Genomic DNA, 20,047 nt, shown 5'->3' on the forward strand with positions numbered 1-20,047 from the left:
CAAAAAGGCAAATAAACTTGCTTTGTTTCTATAAAATAATGTTAACGCCGCAAAACTGGTTCGATTGATCTTTTGCCAGCCCTGGTATAGTTTGAGTTTCCAGCATAAGGTTGCTTATGTATGCGTGAGAGTTTCTACACGCGTATCTATGTGTGTGTCTGGCAATGGCCAAAACGTCACGCGAGCGTATGCGGATGATGATGGCGGGCTGGTTGGGAGCTACTAGCTCAGTTATTTTTCGCTTTTTGTTAAGGCAACGCGACTGCAACGGCAACGGAAAGCCAACGCCACGCGGCTGTGTCGTCGTCCCCAGTCTCTGTCTCTGTCTATCCGCGTAGAAAATCCCCTCCTCAATCGCTCTCTTTGTCTCTCAGTTACTGTTACTATCAGACTGCCGCCATTTACCCCATAGCAAAGCAAAAGTAGGCACTAAGCACAAACAGACATTGTTACTGTAACTATTATTGTTGTTGTTACCTTCGTACATATGCATACATATATATATTTTATTGTTCACAAGTGCTCGCAAAACGCAACAGAATTGAAAAACATTGTTCGCCCCTCAGCTACTTTGTTTTTTCTTATCCAAAAAAGGCAAATCCAAAGCAAACTGTGACAGTGACGGCAACTGTAACTGTGATCGACATTGTATTTGTGACTCTATTGCAAGTGTATGTGTGTGTGTGTCTTATCTGTTTAAACGTCACAAAAAAAGTAGCTGTTAAATTGCGACATATTTCAACAGCTTCAGAGGCGAAACGTTTTCAAACTTTCAATTCGCCGTGCAAAGTTCAAAGCGAAACGACAGTAAGAGCGACAACATTACGTTACGTTACGTTTGTGTTTGCGGGTGCGGAGCATTTATTACTGTTTATGTTAATCTAGAAAATTCTGCGCTTGCTGTTAAACAAAAATTTTACGTTCAGCACAGCAAACAAGAGCAGCAACAATTTGGCAGCTGGAAGAAAAGTGCAGGCAATAAAGACAAAAACTAAGAGAGGGAAACCAAAAACTGAGAGCGCAATATTCATTAAGAGAGAGAGAGAGTGAGAGAGAGTCGCTCGCACATGTAATTTTGTGCATTGTGTACGAATAAGTGTCAAGTGTTTGTTAACAATGAAAGTTAAAGTCGAGCGTACAACAAAAAAACAACCAACTGCTGCAGCAACAACAACAACAACAGCAACGACAACCAACGCAACAGAAACAACAACAACAAAAACAACAGCAGCAGCAGCAGCCAAGGCGGTAACAACTTTAACGCCTGACGACGACGAGGATGATGAGGTGATGACAACGGCGCAAGAATTGGACTTTTTGCCCGACATGTCCACAACGATATCTACAACGACAGCAACAATCACAACAACAGCAACGACGGCGCGTAATCTTATCGTAAGTTATTTTATAATATGTACTATACACATACAAACATCCATATGTATTCCCATGATTGAAATTATTGTAGCGGGCGGGCGGGCGGTCGAAAGAGTTTTTGCTATCAACTGCATAGAACACTGTGTGAGTTCCCCTTACTTTGCAAATGAATGGAAAAAATGAGAATTATAAATAACATCTTGCTTCAAAGTCAGAAAAACTTGTTTAAAAAAAAAAAAAACTAAATAAATTAATTTTGTTGTTTTCAGCGATTGTTCGCCGAATTGTATTGTGCGCATTTTTTGTTGTATCTTTCCACACTACGGCTGCTGCTGTTGTTGTTGTTGTCGCTGTTGCTCAGTTTCAGTTTTGGCTTGTTTTTTAATCGTATTTATTTTGTCGACATCTTTGGAATTTCAATTTACACTTTTGTTGTTGTTTTCACATTTGCCTTTTAATGTTAACGTGCTCTCTCGCTCACTTTGGCTCTCTGCTCTCGCGCACACATACAGATGCGCGTCACACAGATACGCACATGCTCTCGCACACGTAAGCAAGTTTCAATTGAATTTATCGCATGCGAGAAGTTTTCGCCTCGCCGCTCAAATATTGCCACTCAAGCGTTGCACTCGCCGCATTTTGTGCTCAGCTCTGATAATTTCGCCATGCGGCTTTTCAAGGTTGGGCGGGCGGCCAGTCGCATACATTTGATTATTTTTCTTTTCTTTCTTTTTTTTTTTTTTTTGCTTTTTCAGCATTTTTCTTGTTTCTCTGTTACGTGGCGCGGCATGGCGTGGGTGCTGTTGTCTACGATCGCAGCGCTTCATTGCAATTTGCAGCACGTGCGGTACACGCTTTTTCTGGTTTTCCCTAAATGCACTCAATGCTTCTAAGATTTGCGGTAAGGCCAAGACGTTGACCCGCAGCAGCTTAGTCACAAGCGTAATGGGTTTTTACTATAGTCTCTAGGTTCTATTTGAACAAGTTTTAAGAGAAATAACTGTTAGTTAATGTAAAAACTTTATACATTTTTTGAAGTTTGAATATTTGAATTTCAATTGCGTGAATAACTAAAAATCTTGGACAATATCTTTAAGAAAATAAACCGAAGGACTTTCAACTATTTCAGCTTCTGTTCACTTTTAGAAAAGTTACTTTCATACAGAAATACTGAAACCTTGCGATCTTTGATAAGTGTACTTGAATCTTAAGCTTTGATTACCATTTGGTGTTGGCCAAACTAATTTAATGCAACATTTTTGTTGCTTATTAAATTGTCAGGCCTGTCGCAAGTGCTTGTCTCTTTTTTTTTGCTAGTAACATGCATACATATTTATGTTGCCATGAATTTCGCAACAACATTAAATACAATGCCAAGGTCGCACAGCTGCTGCTGCTGCTGTTGTTGTTGTTGTTGTTGTTGTTGTTGCTGTTGCTGCTGTTACCCCTTGGCATCACATGGCAATTTCAATAGTCTATTGTGGAATGCCAAACGCCTCACGCGTTGTTTTTGTTCAGAGATTTGAAATTGCTAATAGATTGTAAAGTTGGATGCGTCTCGACTGAAAAGCCCGTAAATGGCAGCGGGTTGCACTTGAAACTTGTTGGTTGGTTGTTGTTGTTGTTGTTGGTGTTGCTATTGATGTTGTTGGCTGAGTGCATTTAAAATCTGTGACTGTTAGCATAAATATACAAATGCACGCATTTAAAAGTCAATGCTGCATTAAAGTGTCCCCTAGGTGATAACCTTTTTTACGATCGATTTTTAAATATTAACAACTGTAAAGAGCAGGGCACGCATTGCCGGCCATTTTAGTCGGCCAACAACAGAAATTGGCAATTTAATGCGCGCATCAACTAAAAATAAATAATAAAGTGCCAATGCAGCAACTGCGAGTGCGACTGCGATGTCGCCAACGCTGTCGCTTGAGTAAACAATAATAAATATATAAACACACACACATTCACATAAATATCTATACGTATGTATGCGTATGTATATGTTTGTATACAATTAAGCTTTTAATTGTAGCTCTTGTTGTTGCGTTTTCTACAGTTTTTATTTTTATGAGTGTATTAACTTGGGAGTGCTAAGTTTATAACAAACGTTGTTATTGCTATATTTATCAGAATTTACTTACGCTGGTTCCTTGGAGCCTTTGCTTATAATTTCCTAAGAAAAGACTTCAGCAAGTCTATTTCTTGTATTAAAATCATAATCAGCAAATGACATTGCCATAGATTTTTTAGCAAATAACAACAAAATAGGAATGTTAAAATAAAGTTGACTCTTTAACTGGGGAAAGCCCCAAGAACTAAATAAATTTTTATCATTCTGTTCGCTTAATTCGCATTTCCGTTAGTCCGCATACATTGCAAATTCGATAAATACGCCTCAATTTCATAAGCTTAGCTTATAAAAAACAACTTGTGACGTCAGTAGACTAAGCTAAGTTACGCTTCAAATGTTTGCGACTACGATAAGCCGGTTATTTTTTTCTCTCGCTCTCTCTCTCTCTCTCTCTTTATAAAAGTAATCATAACGAATGAGCGTTCGTTTTGATTTACCAAATTTGGTTGCAATTTCGTTAGCTGACGTCACGTCTTGAGGAAAACGTCAAGAAATAGCTACGTATGTATGTATATTGCGTATACGCAGCGTAAATATCAACTATGCTTTTGTCAATATGCTAATACATAAAGCCTTGCCATGTTAATTATGTCATGCTACTATTTTTCAACCAGCAACAAATGTCAAATGTTGCGTGTTTCACTTTCGTTTTGTATATTATATGCTTGGTATGTGTTCTCCGAACAAAGGCTACCGTTAGCCTTGATGGTGTGTGCTGGTAGCGATTCTGGGAATTTTCGTTTTCGTTTATTGAACTCTTGGCCAAAGGTTAGCCCGGTGCGGCGACAGTTTGAGCTAATGTCCAATTTGGCACAGAATTGAATGCGCATTTGCCAGCGGAAATCGCAGTTGTGAAATTGGAAATTCGAATTGGGGGCAGCCGCTGTAGCTGTGGCTGTGGCAAGTGCAACGGCAGTGAAAGATTTACACGCCAGGCAATCGCAAAATAAAAACCCCCAACAAGGCAATGATATTATTATGGCCCGTGCCAGTGCGAAAATGGATTATTTAGTGGCGCGTCATGGACGCCAAATTCCAAGAAACAGGCGCAGCATTCCGCAAGCGCCAAAACCACTTGGAGAAGTGCGAAAAATGCCAAGAGCCGCAGCCGAGATAAACGTACTTAAAGCAAGGGAGAGACTATATACATATGTATCTACGTATGTAGATATATTTATGTACGATATGCACCCAGGCGATGCATGACGTGGAGCTTCTTGGGCTGTAAAAATATGCTGGGGATTTCCGTTGCTTACATTTGCATGTGTGTGTGTGTGTAATTGCATGCTGCTCTTAGCGTTCGCTCGTTCTCTCACTCTCTTTGAGTCTCTTTGAGTCTCTTTGAGTGCGTTCGGCAGAAACGTTGAGTTATTTGCGTGCTGCGGCGTAGTAGCGGAGCAGCTCGCTCTCGCTGCCTCTCACGCCCACTCCTCACCCCGCGCGCAGCTGTGCTAACTTGGCTTAAACAAGCGCACGAATTCTGGTTAAATGCGTATGAGTCATCAGTTGTCGTAGTCGTAGCCACATTGCTGTTCATTCATATTTTGCTCAGGTTTTTTGTGCGTTATTTGAACTATATACATGAATGAAATTCAGTGTTATCAGTTTAAATTGACTGTATTCGTTGTTATTTTATATATATACATATATAAATATATATATACATATATATATATGCATGTATGTTGATAGGCTGCCAAATATTTGCGCTAGCGACACCTCAGCCCCAACTCAAAAAGAACGGGCAAGCGTTTCCCTTTTTTTTTTTATTGTTATTTAAAATTGTAAAATATAATTGCGGCCAATTGTGTTCATGGGCAACGCTTTAGAGCGCCACGCTGGCTAAGATCACGGTTATGTCGTCTGGCTTGCCGCCGCCTTCGTAGCGCACATTGCTGGCCTTGGCCTTGATGGCAAAGGGCGACTGGAAGTAGCTGCAAGTGGAGAAGTCCTTAGCCACCTCGACCACGCGATTGGCGATCTGCTGCAATTGCTGCTCATCTCTGTTGCTCGGCAAGCGGCGCAGCAGCTGCAGCAGAATGCTCTCGGGCACATTGTCGAACAGTCCATCGGTGGCCAAGATCACAAGATCGCCGGGATGCAGCGACAGCTTGGAGATCACCGCCGATTCGGGGCGATCGCAATAGACATTCGCCTCCTGTTCCGCTGGCGCCGCGGTCAGCTGGTACGGTGTATTAAAGTCATGCAGCTGCTCCTCGGACTTGTATATCACCTTGTCATTGCGTACCACCAGGAAGCCGCTGTCCCCCAGATTGGCCGAGTGCAGCATGCAATTGCTGCGGTTCATGGCCAGCAAGCAGGCCGTGCTGCTGCCGTGCACACCCTTGGCATGGCTGCGCACCTGTCCATAGCCATCTATGAGCAACTGCTGGACATTGCGGCCGTCAAAGTCGCCGCGCTGCGTTTGCTTGGCACAGCAGTCCATCAGCTCGCTGGCAAAGGCGCCCGCGTCTATGCCCAGCCTACGCCAGCCGCCCACGCCGTCGGCCACGCCCAGCACCTCCGCCGTGGGCGTGCTGCTCACAAACCAGCTGTCCTCGCCATAGCGATTCCGCTTCGCCTGCTGCAGTCGCTGCAGCACAAACGCCTCCTTCGCCTTGCCCTGCACCGCCTTCAGCATATAGGGCGCAACCTGCCTCAGCTCCGAGTACAAGCGCTTAGTGCAAGCATTCCACGGACGTGTCGCGGCGAGCATTTCGAGAAATTTTGAATACCAGTAGACTCACTTCCTAAACAAACCGAAGCCAACACAGTAAAAAAACAAACCCATTGAAGTATTGAAGCTATGAAAATGATCGCCTGGCCAGCATAGATTCTTCATATTGAGAAACTGTAATCCAACTAAAAGAACAATTTCATCACTGGATCGACGATTAAATGTATGAACAACGCCAGACAAATACAAGATTTGTATTGACTCATGCGTAAAAGAGTTTTATTTGATTGATGATTGCAAATATGAATAGAAATAAAAGTATTGAGCTACAAATCTATCATTTGTTTCATTGCCTTTGTGCTAAGCACCAACCCACCAACCAAGTGGATTTTTAATTAGCTTTATTAAATACGCACTGGGCTTGAGTTCTATAGACATTTCTTTGTTATACCTTTGACTGACTAATTGCTCACACAATAACAATGGCAGAATATTCAGGTTAATTTCTTTGTTGACTGGTTGTAATCTAATCTAACAAGTGTCGTTCGGCCTACCACACTGTGCTGGCCACATTTATAAATCACCACCGGAAGTGCCAAAGCAAGTAACGGATCTTAAGCATAATAGGCTTATCTATCAGGAAATTTGTAGCGCTGAGCGCGTGAGCAAATGCATAATGTTCAATTTATTTTAAACTACTGATGTAAACGTTTTCTGGGCAAATAAGGCGACTGCTGCTTATCAGTCGCAGGTGGGGCTATCTTGATTTCTACGTAAAGTGTACATACATACGTTATTCATACTCTTGGTTTAATGATCGATATATAAGGCAGTTGGGAGCTTCAACTTCCTGAACTTCATTTGCGTCATATCTGTTTTTCAATTATAAACTGCTCTTGATAACAATTGATATATATTTTTGAGAAATTTGTTTAGTCATGATACTTTCACTAACTTAGAACGACTTTCGAATTTGTTATCGCCAGTAGTACGTGTAATTATTCTTAGAACTCTTGAGTACAAGAGGCTGCCTTATAAGGGCGCCTCCTTAAGCCCCCACCACAACACCACAGTGCACTTTGCAAATTCAGTGCCCGCATGCTAATTGACTCTAAAATGCGGTGCACATCTATTTTCGTTCCAAATTATAGCTGCGGGTACCGATAAAGCGCAAACCAGAGTTGAACAAACTAATCAAATGAATCGTTTAATTTCTAAAATAATTACTTTTACCTTTCATGGCCCCACTTGCAGTCGTTGTAATAATTGTTATTTCTCTGCTATTTATCTTTGCAGGTAAGTAAACCCAAATGACACCTGCAAATCAACGGCAAGCTAAATCAAATAAATACGAGTAACATATGTTCAGTGTCACATGGCCCAGTTCCAGTTTCACACACAAACCAAACCCAAACCCAAACCCTTTTATATACACAAATCTAATGTAGGTGCCAGAGACAAGGTCAGTGCGGGCTTTTTATACCATTTACCATTACGAGCAGGCATATTTACATTTGGCAAAGCTATACAGCTATAATCAATCGTACATTGTCGTAACCCCATCAATACTTGTTATAAAAACTGTCATACTTATTATAGATAAGCAAAAAGTGAAAAAAAAAAGTACAGCTACGGTAAACAAACACCTGCAGTCACCTGGGGCAGATATGTATACCAGAGAACGCTCGATGGCCCTATTTTTATTTTTGGAGCCCAGTGACAATGATAAGCATTGCGGCTATTGGCGACGCCGAAATGCACACAGAGGCTAGCCATTGTTATTATTAATTTTCGTGTGTAGTTTACAGACTACATAAAGGTCTCTAAATTTAGTTGCTTATGTCATAAGTTAATTGTCTGCCGATAAGATAAGTAAGGCGACCAAGAAGCTGTCGCTGCTGCTGCTGCCCAAGCACACACGTGAGCATGAGCGTGAGCTAGCGACGCCAAATGCAAGTCAAAGACATACCCATACACTCTTATTTGGGCTAAACCCAATACACACACACACACACACACACGCGCATAGTTAGAGCTCGCTCTGAAAGCTTAAAGCGCTCGCTGCTGCTGCTGCAAAACTCACTCAGTTACGCGCTCTCGCGCTCTTTTGCACCATTTTTTGCGCTCTTGGGTCTGTGAGCGCGCTACGAAGCACTCAAAGCAACGCGGGCGTATAAAAGCCGCTGGCACAATGATGACGCATTAGTTGAAATCAGTTGCTCGTGCCAAGCACTACAGCCAGTGAAGAGTGCGCTAAAAGTTACACTAAATAACCAAATTCGAAGCGAAACGCGTAAAAACACACAGCAGCACTTTTGACTGTGTGAAACAAATTCTGAGAACTGAACAAACAGACAACAATATTTAATTCGCAGCATATTAAAGTTGTGTGTACAGATGTGCATGCTGCTTATACTATAGTATAAGTGCGCGATATAAACCGATAATAATACCAACAATAAAAGCGAATTTCGCTAGAATTTGCATTCGTCAGAGCGCGCCGATTGCCGCTGCTGCTCGCCTGTTGCGCGAAACAGCGAGTTGAACATTTCTATAAACAATTTCAACAAATTAGCACACACAATACAAATCCAATGACGCTGGACAGTTATAACATATTCGGCGACGAATATTCGCTGTTCAATCTGCCGCTGTCGCCATTGCCAAAAACGGTAAGCAACATTAACTAGGCGCTGCCCCAAGTCTCCAGAAGCTTCGCTCGCGCAGCTGTGCTTTTGTTTTTATTTATTTTTGTATGTGTCCACATACATATATATATATATGATTTACTGTCAATATTTATGTAAATACCCGTACCATACCATACCATGCATTTATCGTAGCATTTATCGCCTTCGGCTGCGTATTGTGTTCAATGCGCGCAGGCTTATCGCCGCTGAAATTCTTGGTAATTGTAAACCCTTTTGGTCTTTTTCTTTTGCTATCGCCCCCATTTGTTGTATACGCTGTGTGTGTATCAAGTTGTATGTGATTTGCTGTTTTGCAATTGAATTTGTTTGCTTTATGATTAGCAGCGGCGACACTGTGGGCCTTATCAGCCAGAGCAGTCTTCAGCCTTAGCTGTTGTTGTTGCTGCTGTTACTCGTTCGTTTGTTCGTTCGTTTGTTAATTATAGCCTTAATTTGTGTGTGCGACGGCGATAATAAAACTTATAATTGTGTATTGAGTGTGGCAAGTTAGCTGAAATATTTCAAATATTTGCGGATGACGACCTTGTTTAAATATTCCGTATACGCGGCGTATGACAGAAGTTAAGTCACTATCAGTTGTAAATCACACAAAATAAAAGTTAATATATTGTAGTTCCAAGTTGTCTGTAGTCAACCCCTTTTTGGGGGTTAATCACGTTGCTTAGCCATGAGCAGCCAACGGCCAAAAGTAAGCAAAAAAAATTCATGACTTGACTTGCGCTCTTGTGTTTGTGTTTGTGTGCTTGAATTTATTTATTTACATATATTGTTGTTTTTTCTTTTGCCATCCAATTCTGCGAGCGTTGCATTTCACAGTCCGGCGAGCGGCGAGCGGCGAGCGGCGTCTGCAAAGCGCCGCACACGTGCGATTTTCGTGGCAATTTATCAAGTTTTATACGTTTAAAGTTTCGGGGGAGTGCAGCGCTGGCTTTGACTTTAATAGAAAGCGAATTGAAACGCAATCGCCAGCATTGTAACCCTTCGAACCTTATGCCAGCCAGGCGACAAAGCATTTGCGTGATATTCGAAACTCACTTGTATCTATGTGTGTGTGTGTTGCATGTCTCATATGTTACTTAGTGTCACAATGAGGGCGGTTCAAAGTAACATGCTTAAAGTCAAATACTCGCGACATGCACACGCAAAACTTTAACTTTAGCACAAAATTATTTAATTAAAACTCGCTTAGTCCGCAATAAGTGCAGTTGGCAGTTGGCAATCGAGCAAAGTGTGCTGTAATTTCTGCAAGTGTATTTCGCTAACTACAAGGGCAACAATAAAACTCTTTCAATATTAAACGCTACGCCCCCACACAAAATGCCAGACAAAGACAATTTGAAAAAACTTTCTTTGGCACATTATTTCAAAAGCACTTTTAATTAACTGAATATGGACAAGCATAGAGGGAGTTTTTTGTACTCTTATTTTATGGACTTGTGCATGTATTTGTGGGCGTCTTCGACAGCTCGTGGGCAAGCGAAGTAAGCAAGCACTTGATATAAAGCGTGACAGACAGCGCCAAATAAATATTGAAAACCTTAAGCAGACACAAACAATATATATATATATATATGCTATAATAGAATCACTATTTGGTGCTTAATTTGTTGCAATTGCTGCTTTAATTATGCGCACCAGACCCAGTTAATTGCAGCGTGAAGTTGAACGTCGAACATTGCACTCGATTGCAAATGCAATTTGTTGTGTTTGGCATGAAATTAAGTTGGAAATTGCTGCAGTTGCTGGCCAAAAGTTTGCTTTGCGGTCAGCTCCTGTCATTTGGGCCGCTAAATCGGCCAGGACATCAGCTGTCTTGTCTATAATTTTATTTCTAGCGTAATTGGAGGCTACAGCAAGAAGCAAATGCCAAATGCACATTTCACTTCAGCTTTCATTTTGTTGTCCTTCTTGGAATTGGCCAAAGCTCAAGTCACAACTAGTTTCGTCTGCGGCCCTTGCTATGGAAAGTGAAAACAACTTTTACTACTTGTCTGTGTGCCCCAATCTCTCCCCCTCTCCCCCTCTCCCATCTGGCTGGCTGACTGACTGACTGTCTGTCTGCTTCGTGCACTGGCGCTTGCATTTTGCGTGTTGTCCTTTTTTGTTTCTTTTAGTTGTCCTTATGCTTTTGTTGGCGCCTCAATGACGCGTCGCTCGTTTGCCATTTCCTCGAACTGCAAACTTTGCCATAAATTTCTCAAACTCCCCCCCAAAAACCAATACTACAACAACAACAAGCACAAAAACAGCAGAACAGAACAAAAAGAGGAGTCGCATGCGCTTGTCGCGACAAAATGCATTTAAATAAATTATTCGTAGACCAATGTCGCGACGCTTTATTAGCCTTTGGATATAGAGTTTCCCCTCAAAGCGCTGTTTTACTTTTCAATTCAATTATGCACGTAATTGGGCAATGATTAATAATATTAACATAACATTCCTACGATGTAGTTGAAAATACATTTTGTTTTTAAGCACTAAAGTGATTTATGCTTCAAACTGCTTTTGCACAAAGCAATTCGCTTTATGGGCCACAAACAGTTAGAACCTTATCGCCCAAGCTCACACCTTGGACAAATATTTCATATGGCCATGTGTGTGTGTGTGTGTGTGTGTGTGTGTGTGTTTGTATACAATACAAGTATATTCATTAGGCTAAGTTCAATGCACTGCTTAAAAGGCAAAACAGAACGAACGACCGCACGAATATTTTCATTTCAAGCATCTCACATGCAAATTTGTCAAATTCGTTGTTGTTGCTGTTGCTGTTGTTGTTCTTGAAACAAAGTCTGATTAATTTGACACTGAACTTAAAAGCCTGGCACGCAAGGAATCCATATGGCGAAACCCAAGCCCAAGCCCAAGCCCAAGCCCAAATTGATATAAAATTTATGTACTGATGCGCCCCAAACACTGACATTTTATTTTATTTTATTTTCTTTCTGCTGCTTTGTTGCACTTTAACAAATTTTGAATTATGTTTGTATGTACATATGTATGTATCTTTGTTTATCTGTCAATGTATAAAGTTTAATTCAATTGGCCCGCAACGAAGCGAAACTCAGTTCGCGTGGGCGTTCCAAAAATGGACAAACATCAAGTGATTTTAATGGCAGTACGTTGTTTAAACTCACCAACAAAATATATGTTATAATATATAATAATTATATATATATATATATATATATATATATATATATATATGTATGTATATAGCTTTGTATGTATATGTGTGGCATATGGTCAAGCGTGCCCGAAAAGGCCGGCAAAACGTACGCCGGGCCGGGCCGGGCTGGGCCGTGCCGGGCGTTGACTTTGCTTGAAATAAACCTCTGTCTGGGCATTGATCACTGGGCGCGGAAGCGACACAATCTCCATGCTGCGGGCGGGGGGATCTTGGCAATGCCAGCCGGGCTTTTGGATACTTTATCAAAAAGCCCAGGCACTCCATGCCATAAGCTCCACACACTCTTCGCACTCCAACACTCCACACAAAGATTTCACTCCAGCATTGCGGTCACGTTCTGTTTTTGCTTTTGCAGCAAAATAAAAACAAAATATAAGTTTTTACTCTGCCTTGCCTTCTCATTAATTGTTTTATGCGGAGAATTTGCATATGCGCTAAACAAATAAACAAATAATATATTTAATAAGTGCGCTTATACTTGAAATTGCAATCGCAAATGGGGAAGTGCCAACTGTACCCCCAACCCCCAGCAAATCAGCAACAACAGCAACAACTACAACAACAACAACAACGTTGAGCTGCACGCAAATGGCAACTCTATTGGCCTACTAAAGCTCGAGCGCACTTGAACTTGTCAACTCTGTAGCTGACATTGCAACAGCTTTGATTGCATTCAACAACAGCAACAACAGCAACAATAACAATCATGTTATATAGTATTCACGTACTTGAGCGTTTGTTCAAACTCTTTGCCAATTAGAAATCAAAATTGCATTAGTTATATTTATTTGTAAAATAATGCGCATTTCTAATAAGCCGACGAACAATCAGAGGCCTTCAATAAATTTATGCAATTATATATTGAATTTAATACTGTATGTATATATTGTTGCTTAACTAATGATTTTGAAAAAGGGACGTTAAACTATTAATTTTGTCTGCCGCTTTTTGATATAAACAAACAAATTATCAACAATAATATACATACATACATACATACATAGTTTTATTGTTGTTATTTATGTTTTTAGCTTTCTTGTGGTTGGCAAGTTTGCGTTTGTATTTTGCTTCATTACGTCATTGTCTTGCTAAAATTGGCTTAAAAATAACTCAACACGTCAGCTACACATACACCAACACCAATACCAACAACAACAACAACAAAGCGCTTCGTCGTCGTCGTTGCTGCCTGCGAACACTTGGCAAATATTTCACAAATAAATACAAAAAATTAAACAGCAAAAAATAAAGAAAACAGTGCGCCCTCGCAAAAATGAACTAATTAAAGTCAAGGGCAGCATATACACAACTTTCGCCGGCTAAAATCTGCAGCAGCTGTTTTTTAGATTTGTTAGGCAGCATTTACTGTGGCTTATCTAACAATAAGTCAACAGCAGCTGCAGCTTGCAGTGCACTTTGTACTTGGCTCCAATGCATTAGTCAGCCCTACGGACAACTAACACTTGGACAGTGCAGTGCGTTGAAATAACAAAGTGTATTTAATAGTCGCACACGCCTCGTTCAACGCGCTCCTCACTGCCCAATTGACCTCTCGCAGTGAACTTTGCTTGCTGACTGATAAGCGAGAGTCGCTGCACCTCTCTGTCGCTCATTTGGCTGAGCTTGGAGCTTCGCTTCAATTTAGACAATTACGGGCGAGTGTTGTGTATATATACTATATATACTATACTATTATATGTTTTTAATTCAGCTCAATTGGCTGATTCATGCACACGCGGGCATGCGAGATGAGTTCTAGGAAAATCATTTATATTTAATTTTTGCACTCGATTTATTTGCATTTCTTTTACAAGACTCGAAAGTGGGTCGTGCAAACATTTTAGCGGCTTACTTCAAAAGCGGCTTACTCGAAAGCGAATATACAAGGCTGACATGAATTTATTTCTGTTTGCATTTCAAATAAAAGATGTTGCAATGTCACACCCTAAAACAATAAAAAATGATAATAAATAAACAACTTGTAGCAAAGAATTGCACAGAATTTATGCCAAATGCTTAAAATAAATAACGAGCAAGAGATCTTAGAATTGCAATAATTGCCGATTGTTAGGCTCAGAATTGGGTTGGCCCTTGTCTATAAAAAAAAAACACCTGCTTTTAGCCAATTTGCGAATAGTCTGCACACACGCTTCGCTTTCTCGCTCGCTCTGTCTCTCTCTCTCTCTTTCACTCTTTTTTTGTTCGCTGTGACAACGAGTTCTATAAATACAAATAAACTTACATATGTAGCTATATACATACATATATATGTATATATATAGATAGTTGCATATGTTTGTAGCAATAATTCTTGTTAAATGCTTAAGTCTGACAGACTCGAATAGGCGTATTGAGTTATTAACTGTTAATTTATGGCGGACAGAAGAACGTTTGAGCAAAAGTGCTTGAAGCGCCAGCAGACAGCGTTGCCAGACTGTTTCCGAGATGTTTGCATAAATATGCGACTGTCTAATACGCTGGCAAAAATGCAATAAGTTTTTAATAACATTCATTAGACAGAGAGTGAGCGAGCACGTCTCTCAATAACAACAACAACACCAACAACAATTGTTATGGGCGTGGGCAGCTGCTGTTGACTCTTCTTACTGTTGTTGTTGTTGTTGTTATTGTTGTTGTTTCATTGGCTGTGTGGGCCGTGGTCTCAATTAAGAGGCACGGCGAGCATTTAAAATTTATTCGATTTGCTTAACTATTGTGACTTTTGTTGCTGTTGTTTCTGCTGCTGCTGTCTTCTAATTTACTCACAACTACGCTCGGGAGAACCTACACAGAGATAAATAGATAGATATGTACATATGTATAGAGTGAGAGAGGCGAGCGAGACGTTCTCGTGCAATATCCAAATGCTCACATCTCAAAATATTCGCTGGCATTTTGAATTTCTTTCGCTCAGTCGCAAACGAACAACGAACCATCGAAGTTTAAAATTCGAATTACTCAAGGCATAAACTTCTTTGCGAATATAAAACGCGCGCGCGCTCTGCCTCGAATATATCGAAACGAAAATAAAATAAAATAAAATCAAACACATACACACACCTAGATGTATATGTTTAATCTTTTGGTTACTTTTTCCTTTAAATTGTGGCAAAACAAAGATCAGCAGAGCAGAATAACGAACCAATTCGCGAATTGTTTTTAGCGCGTGCAATTGTAAAACGAATTTCGAATTTCGAAAAACAACGAAACCAACAAGGAATATACAAATAGAAATAACGACGCAAATCTTGAAATTGGAATTGGAATTGGAATTGTTGCATGCCGCGTGGATTCTTAAAAGGCAACGAATTGTTGGCCAAAGCAAATCAAAATAATAATTTAAAGGCATTGTGCGCTCGAAAAGATGCTCGTTAAAAATTTAATTAAACATAAATAAAGCACAGTGTCCGAATTTTTGCTGGGCCAAAAAAACTAGCGCAAGGCAGTCTACGAAATACATACACGAAATACATTTCTATATACATAACAACATAATTATATAATCCAAGCAGCTTTTTGTGGCAATTCGAGCAAAATACCAAATACCAAAGGCATGCAATAAGTGGCCTTAACATTGTTCTTATTAATTATTACAAGCAAACAGTTGTTAGACTCGCAAAATAAAAAATATATTGATATTAACATTGTGAACACCACGTGCTGTTGGAATTATCGGCCCAGTGGCTATTAACAATCTATTATGTTCACATTGGCCAGGCTACCAACTAATTTCGATCCCTTGCGAAATCAGCGCGCGCTGCTCGTTGTGAAGCGCTTAAAGCCGCCGGAAAGCGGCTAACGAATCAAAATCAAGCTACCAGCTGTAGAAAGCCGCCAAGAACAGAACAACAACAACAAACAAGAAACAAGAAACAACGAAAACTCTGTGCAGAAACGAACGAAAGACAGGAAGACCAACAAGCCAAGCAAAAAGAAAACACAAAACGAACGAACTCTTTATATATTTTGTTGGCGCGCTCAACTAAGACAAGCAACATCATTGAACTTCATTATCAAGTAGAATTTCGCCAAATAGCATTGTGCGAAATTTGCATCTTTTCCAAGAAAAGTGTGCTGTAAATATTTATAACTTAACATATACATACACGCGTATACAAATACATATGCATATATATCATTGTTGTACAATAGAGTTGTTGTGTTTTTAGTTGGCTAAGCCCAAAAAAAATAATATTAGGTTTAAGTGCCGCAACGAATTTATCGCTTAACAAGCTAGTCAAGAAACGTTGAACTGTGCGTATACGCAATCGCCTTCAATTTTGTGTGTGTGTGCGTATACTTGATATTTTGTAAGCTACTATATTACTAAGTTAAGTTATGATGAAAAATCTCAATGGTAGAGCGCATAATGCGTGCTACCATCCCTACTATCAGCAACAGCTGCAACAGCAACAGCAGCAGCAGCAACAACACTTGCAGCAGCAGCAGCAACAGCAACAACAGTTGCAAGCGGTAAGTGCAGCCAATCCACGAATTGATTAATTAATTAAACAAACATTTGCTTGCAGCTTTGATGGCAACGGCAACTACAGTCAGTTAAATGGCAACGGTATGGGCTTAAAGCCAGCACTCAGCAACAGCAACAACAACAATAGCAACAGCAACGGCAACATTATAAGCAGCAGCAACAATAATCTTGAACAACAACAACAACAACAACAACAACAACAACAACAACAATATGGCAAACTGTTTTGCTACACGCAACAACATGCACGCGGCTACTGCGACTGCTAACGGCAACGCCTCCAACGGCAATGCCGCCGCCAACGCTAATACCAGCGCCGCCATGGCCGCCATGTGCCAAATGCAAAGCTTTTTAAGCCAGCAGCAGCAGCAACAACAACAACAGTTTAGCAACAATTGTGCGCATATTAATTATAATCAACAACAGCAACAAGAACAGCAGCAGCAGCAACAACAGCTGTCAACATCAGCTGCGACAGCAGCAACGGGTATAGCGACAGCAACAACTACAACGACTGGCGATAAATTAGCATTGGATAGTGCCAGCGAAATTGCAAATTTTTTAGCCAGCGAGCTTTTTATGCAGCAGGTATGATAACGATAACGATATCGATTAGCTGCTGATCGCTGATGGTAACAATAACAATCGATTGTAGTTTACAGGGGGGATTAACTTAATTACATATATGTTATCCTTATTGATTGCACAACTAAAAAAGTTAAATAGTTACTTATACCCGCTTTGTTCTCTTTCTCATTTGCAGCTCGGCACCTTTGATGGCATACTGAGTGCTCCGACGCTAACCACGCCCACGCTGACGCCCACAACACTGCGCACCATTGAGGAGACACTACAAGAGCTGACCACAGACACACCGTTCCAGGCGCGCTTCAAGCCGCCACCTCTAACTCCCTTGGTGAGCGCCAATGTCACATCCACGCCCACTGCGGATACAGTCACTCTAGCGGTGGTCAACGCCAATACGCTAAACATCCAACAGCCATATGAGCTGCTCGCCGGCAGCGAGTCCGAGGATTCCCAGGGCTCCTGGAACGACAATCAGCTGAACGATGACCAAAGCACAACAGATACTTGTAAGTCGAGTGAAGTTTTGTCCACATCTTGCAACAGTTGCTAATTGCGTGTCTTTCCTTTATTCAGCAAGTGCCGCTACGGACAGCACGTCGTATCAGAATGGCGGCCAGCTGCTGGGCAATGGCACCAATGGGGGTGCCAACAATTTCACCGCTGCACTGGCAGCAGTTAACAGCGCCGGCCGCGGCGCTGGAGCAAACAGCAACACGAATACCTCAAACAGTGCCACGCCAGCTCGTCGCTGTGGCGGACGTCGCCCCAACAAGGCGGCCAATATGTCGCCGGAGGAAGAGGAGAAGCGACGCATCCGGCGTGAGCGCAACAAGTTGGCGGCAGCGCGCTGTCGCAAGCGGCGCGTAGATCAGACCAATGAGCTCACCGATGAGGTGGACGCGCTGCAAAAGAAAGGCGAGTCGCTGCAGAAGGAGATCGAGATGCTGAATGCCACCAAAAATCAGCTGGAGTATGTGCTCCAGGCACACCGTCCCACATGTCAAAAGGTGCGCGATGACTTGCTCAGCGTGGTCACCTGCAATGGCCTAATTGCGCCTGCTCCACTTCTCAGCGCTGGCAGCCAGCACAGTAGCACCAACAACAACAACAACAACAACAGCAATAGCAATGACAGCAGCAGCGGCACCATCACCGGCTTTGACGCCACGCTTAACTCCACCGGTCGCAGTAACTCTCCGCTGGATCTCAAGCCAGACATCACGAACGAGCAGCTGCTGCTGCAGCAGATCAAGGACGAGCCACACGATGGCGGCCTGGACTCGTGCTCTTCACTAGATCAGGACGGGCCAACGCCAGCGAAACGCTTTGCGCTGCCCGACATTGCCACACTGACCGCTTCCTTGACCACGCCCACTGGCCCCGTTTCGTCGCTAAACACGCCCATTGTGAGCTCAGCGCCCGTTTGCTTCAACGCCTTCACCGGCAACATTGGCGCCATCAGCAGTCCCACGCTCAATGCGCACACGCTCAACAAGCTGCCCAAGACACGTCCGAACACGCTAAACGTGCAGCGGCCATTTGTGGCCAATATGGATGGCAAGGCGCCCACGCAGATTCAGGGCGTGCCCATTCAGACTCCCTCGACGGGCACCTTCAACTTTGACTCTCTGATGGATGGCGGCACCGGACTGACGCCCGTCTCCGGTCCGCTAGTGCCCACCTGCTCGTCCCAGAACAAGCATCCGCTTGAGCTGCCCACGCCCACAAGCGAGCCGTCCAAGCTGGTCAGCTTATAACCGCGTGCGTCGCCTCTAAAGTCAACAATACACTTAGTTATATTTACATAAAGTTTAAAGCAACAATTACGATTATTATTATTATTATATATATATATAAATATATATATGTATATGTATATATATATATATATATATATATATTTACGGTTACAAAGCGCCTTTAAACGCTTAAATTAATTGCTAAGAATTTTTACAAACCTTTTGTAACAAATAATATGTAAATGTATATGCGTAATCCCCCTTGAGCTGCCAGTCCGGGGTCAGAGCCTCTGTCAGTCGTGCGACGGTCTGGTCACTGTTGCTGCCCCTATTGCTGTCAGTTCTTTACCATTTACCCTTTTTGACCTGCAAAGTTTTGAATTGTTTTCTGTTAACTGTAATTGCTTTTTGTATTATTATCTTTATTACGTTTAATTTATGATTTTGCTTTATCTATGTCTAATGTCGAGCTACATTATATAAAAAATATATACATACATACATATATTACGACATATATGTTTACTTGTATTTTTGTGCAATTTTTAAACCATTTCATTTGCGTGTTATATTTTACAAAAATATACATATATACATTAATGCCTAAAACATTTGCAAACAAATGTCTAAGAGAATGAATAGAATGAAAGTACGTGGTTTAGTAGCGAAGGATGCGTTGTGATATTTATTATTAACAAGTAAATAAAAGCAAATAATAACAAACAAAATGACACGAAACAAACATAAATTAACAGAGCGTTTAATGAAAAGAACTAAGTCGGTTTTAAAATTGTACATTCAAACGAATGCGAGCATATGCATGAAAAGCAAATAAAAACATAAAACAAAAAACGCAAAACAAAAAATACAAAACTTAATTCGATGCCTTGAAATGAAAGAGAGATAAATGTGAAAATACTACATATATATATATATATAAATATATACTTTATCTATATTGTAAGCCGCATTAGAAAAACAAAAACAAAACAAAACCCAAATATATTTTTACTAAACGCTAGAAAGCGCTATTTTCAAATACGATTTTTAAGAAAATGACAAAACGCAAAGCAATTATTTAATATGTTATTATGTGTATTATGCAATAAATACGATAAACAAAAGAAAATAAGCCGACAACCATTTGA

At 41.1% G+C, this 20,047-nt stretch overlaps 2 protein-coding genes across 3 annotated transcripts; one reads left to right on the forward strand and one right to left on the reverse strand.

The window, feature by feature from the left end:
* The first annotated feature begins 890 nt into the window (after positions 1-890).
* On the forward strand, positions 891-18,983 carry LOC108603628 (transcription factor kayak). 2 transcript variants are annotated; one of them, XM_017992586.2, is made up of 3 exons: positions 891-1,395; positions 17,336-17,666; positions 17,734-18,983. In XM_017992586.2, exons 1-3 carry the CDS (start codon positions 1,117-1,119, stop codon positions 18,915-18,917), a joined length of 1,794 nt encoding a protein of 597 aa, XP_017848075.1. In that variant the 5' UTR covers positions 891-1,116; the 3' UTR covers positions 18,918-18,983. The 2 variants fall into 2 exon arrangements, with proteins under 2 accessions (XP_017848075.1, XP_017848076.1); XM_017992587.2 differs by lacking the exon at positions 891-1,395 and adding an exon at positions 8,419-8,857.
* LOC108603629 (protein phosphatase PTC7 homolog fig) lies at positions 5,264-6,298 on the reverse strand. Its single transcript, XM_017992588.2, has one exon. The coding sequence runs from the start codon at positions 6,222-6,224 to the stop codon at positions 5,334-5,336; it is 891 nt and encodes a 296-aa protein (XP_017848077.1). The 5' UTR covers positions 6,225-6,298; the 3' UTR covers positions 5,264-5,333.
* Positions 18,984-20,047: the final 1,064 nt, after the last annotated feature.

This window comes from Drosophila busckii, chromosome 3R, assembly GCF_011750605.1.
Source record: "Drosophila busckii strain San Diego stock center, stock number 13000-0081.31 chromosome 3R, ASM1175060v1, whole genome shotgun sequence".
In the NCBI taxonomy this organism is placed as follows: domain Eukaryota; kingdom Metazoa; phylum Arthropoda; class Insecta; order Diptera; family Drosophilidae; genus Drosophila; species Drosophila busckii.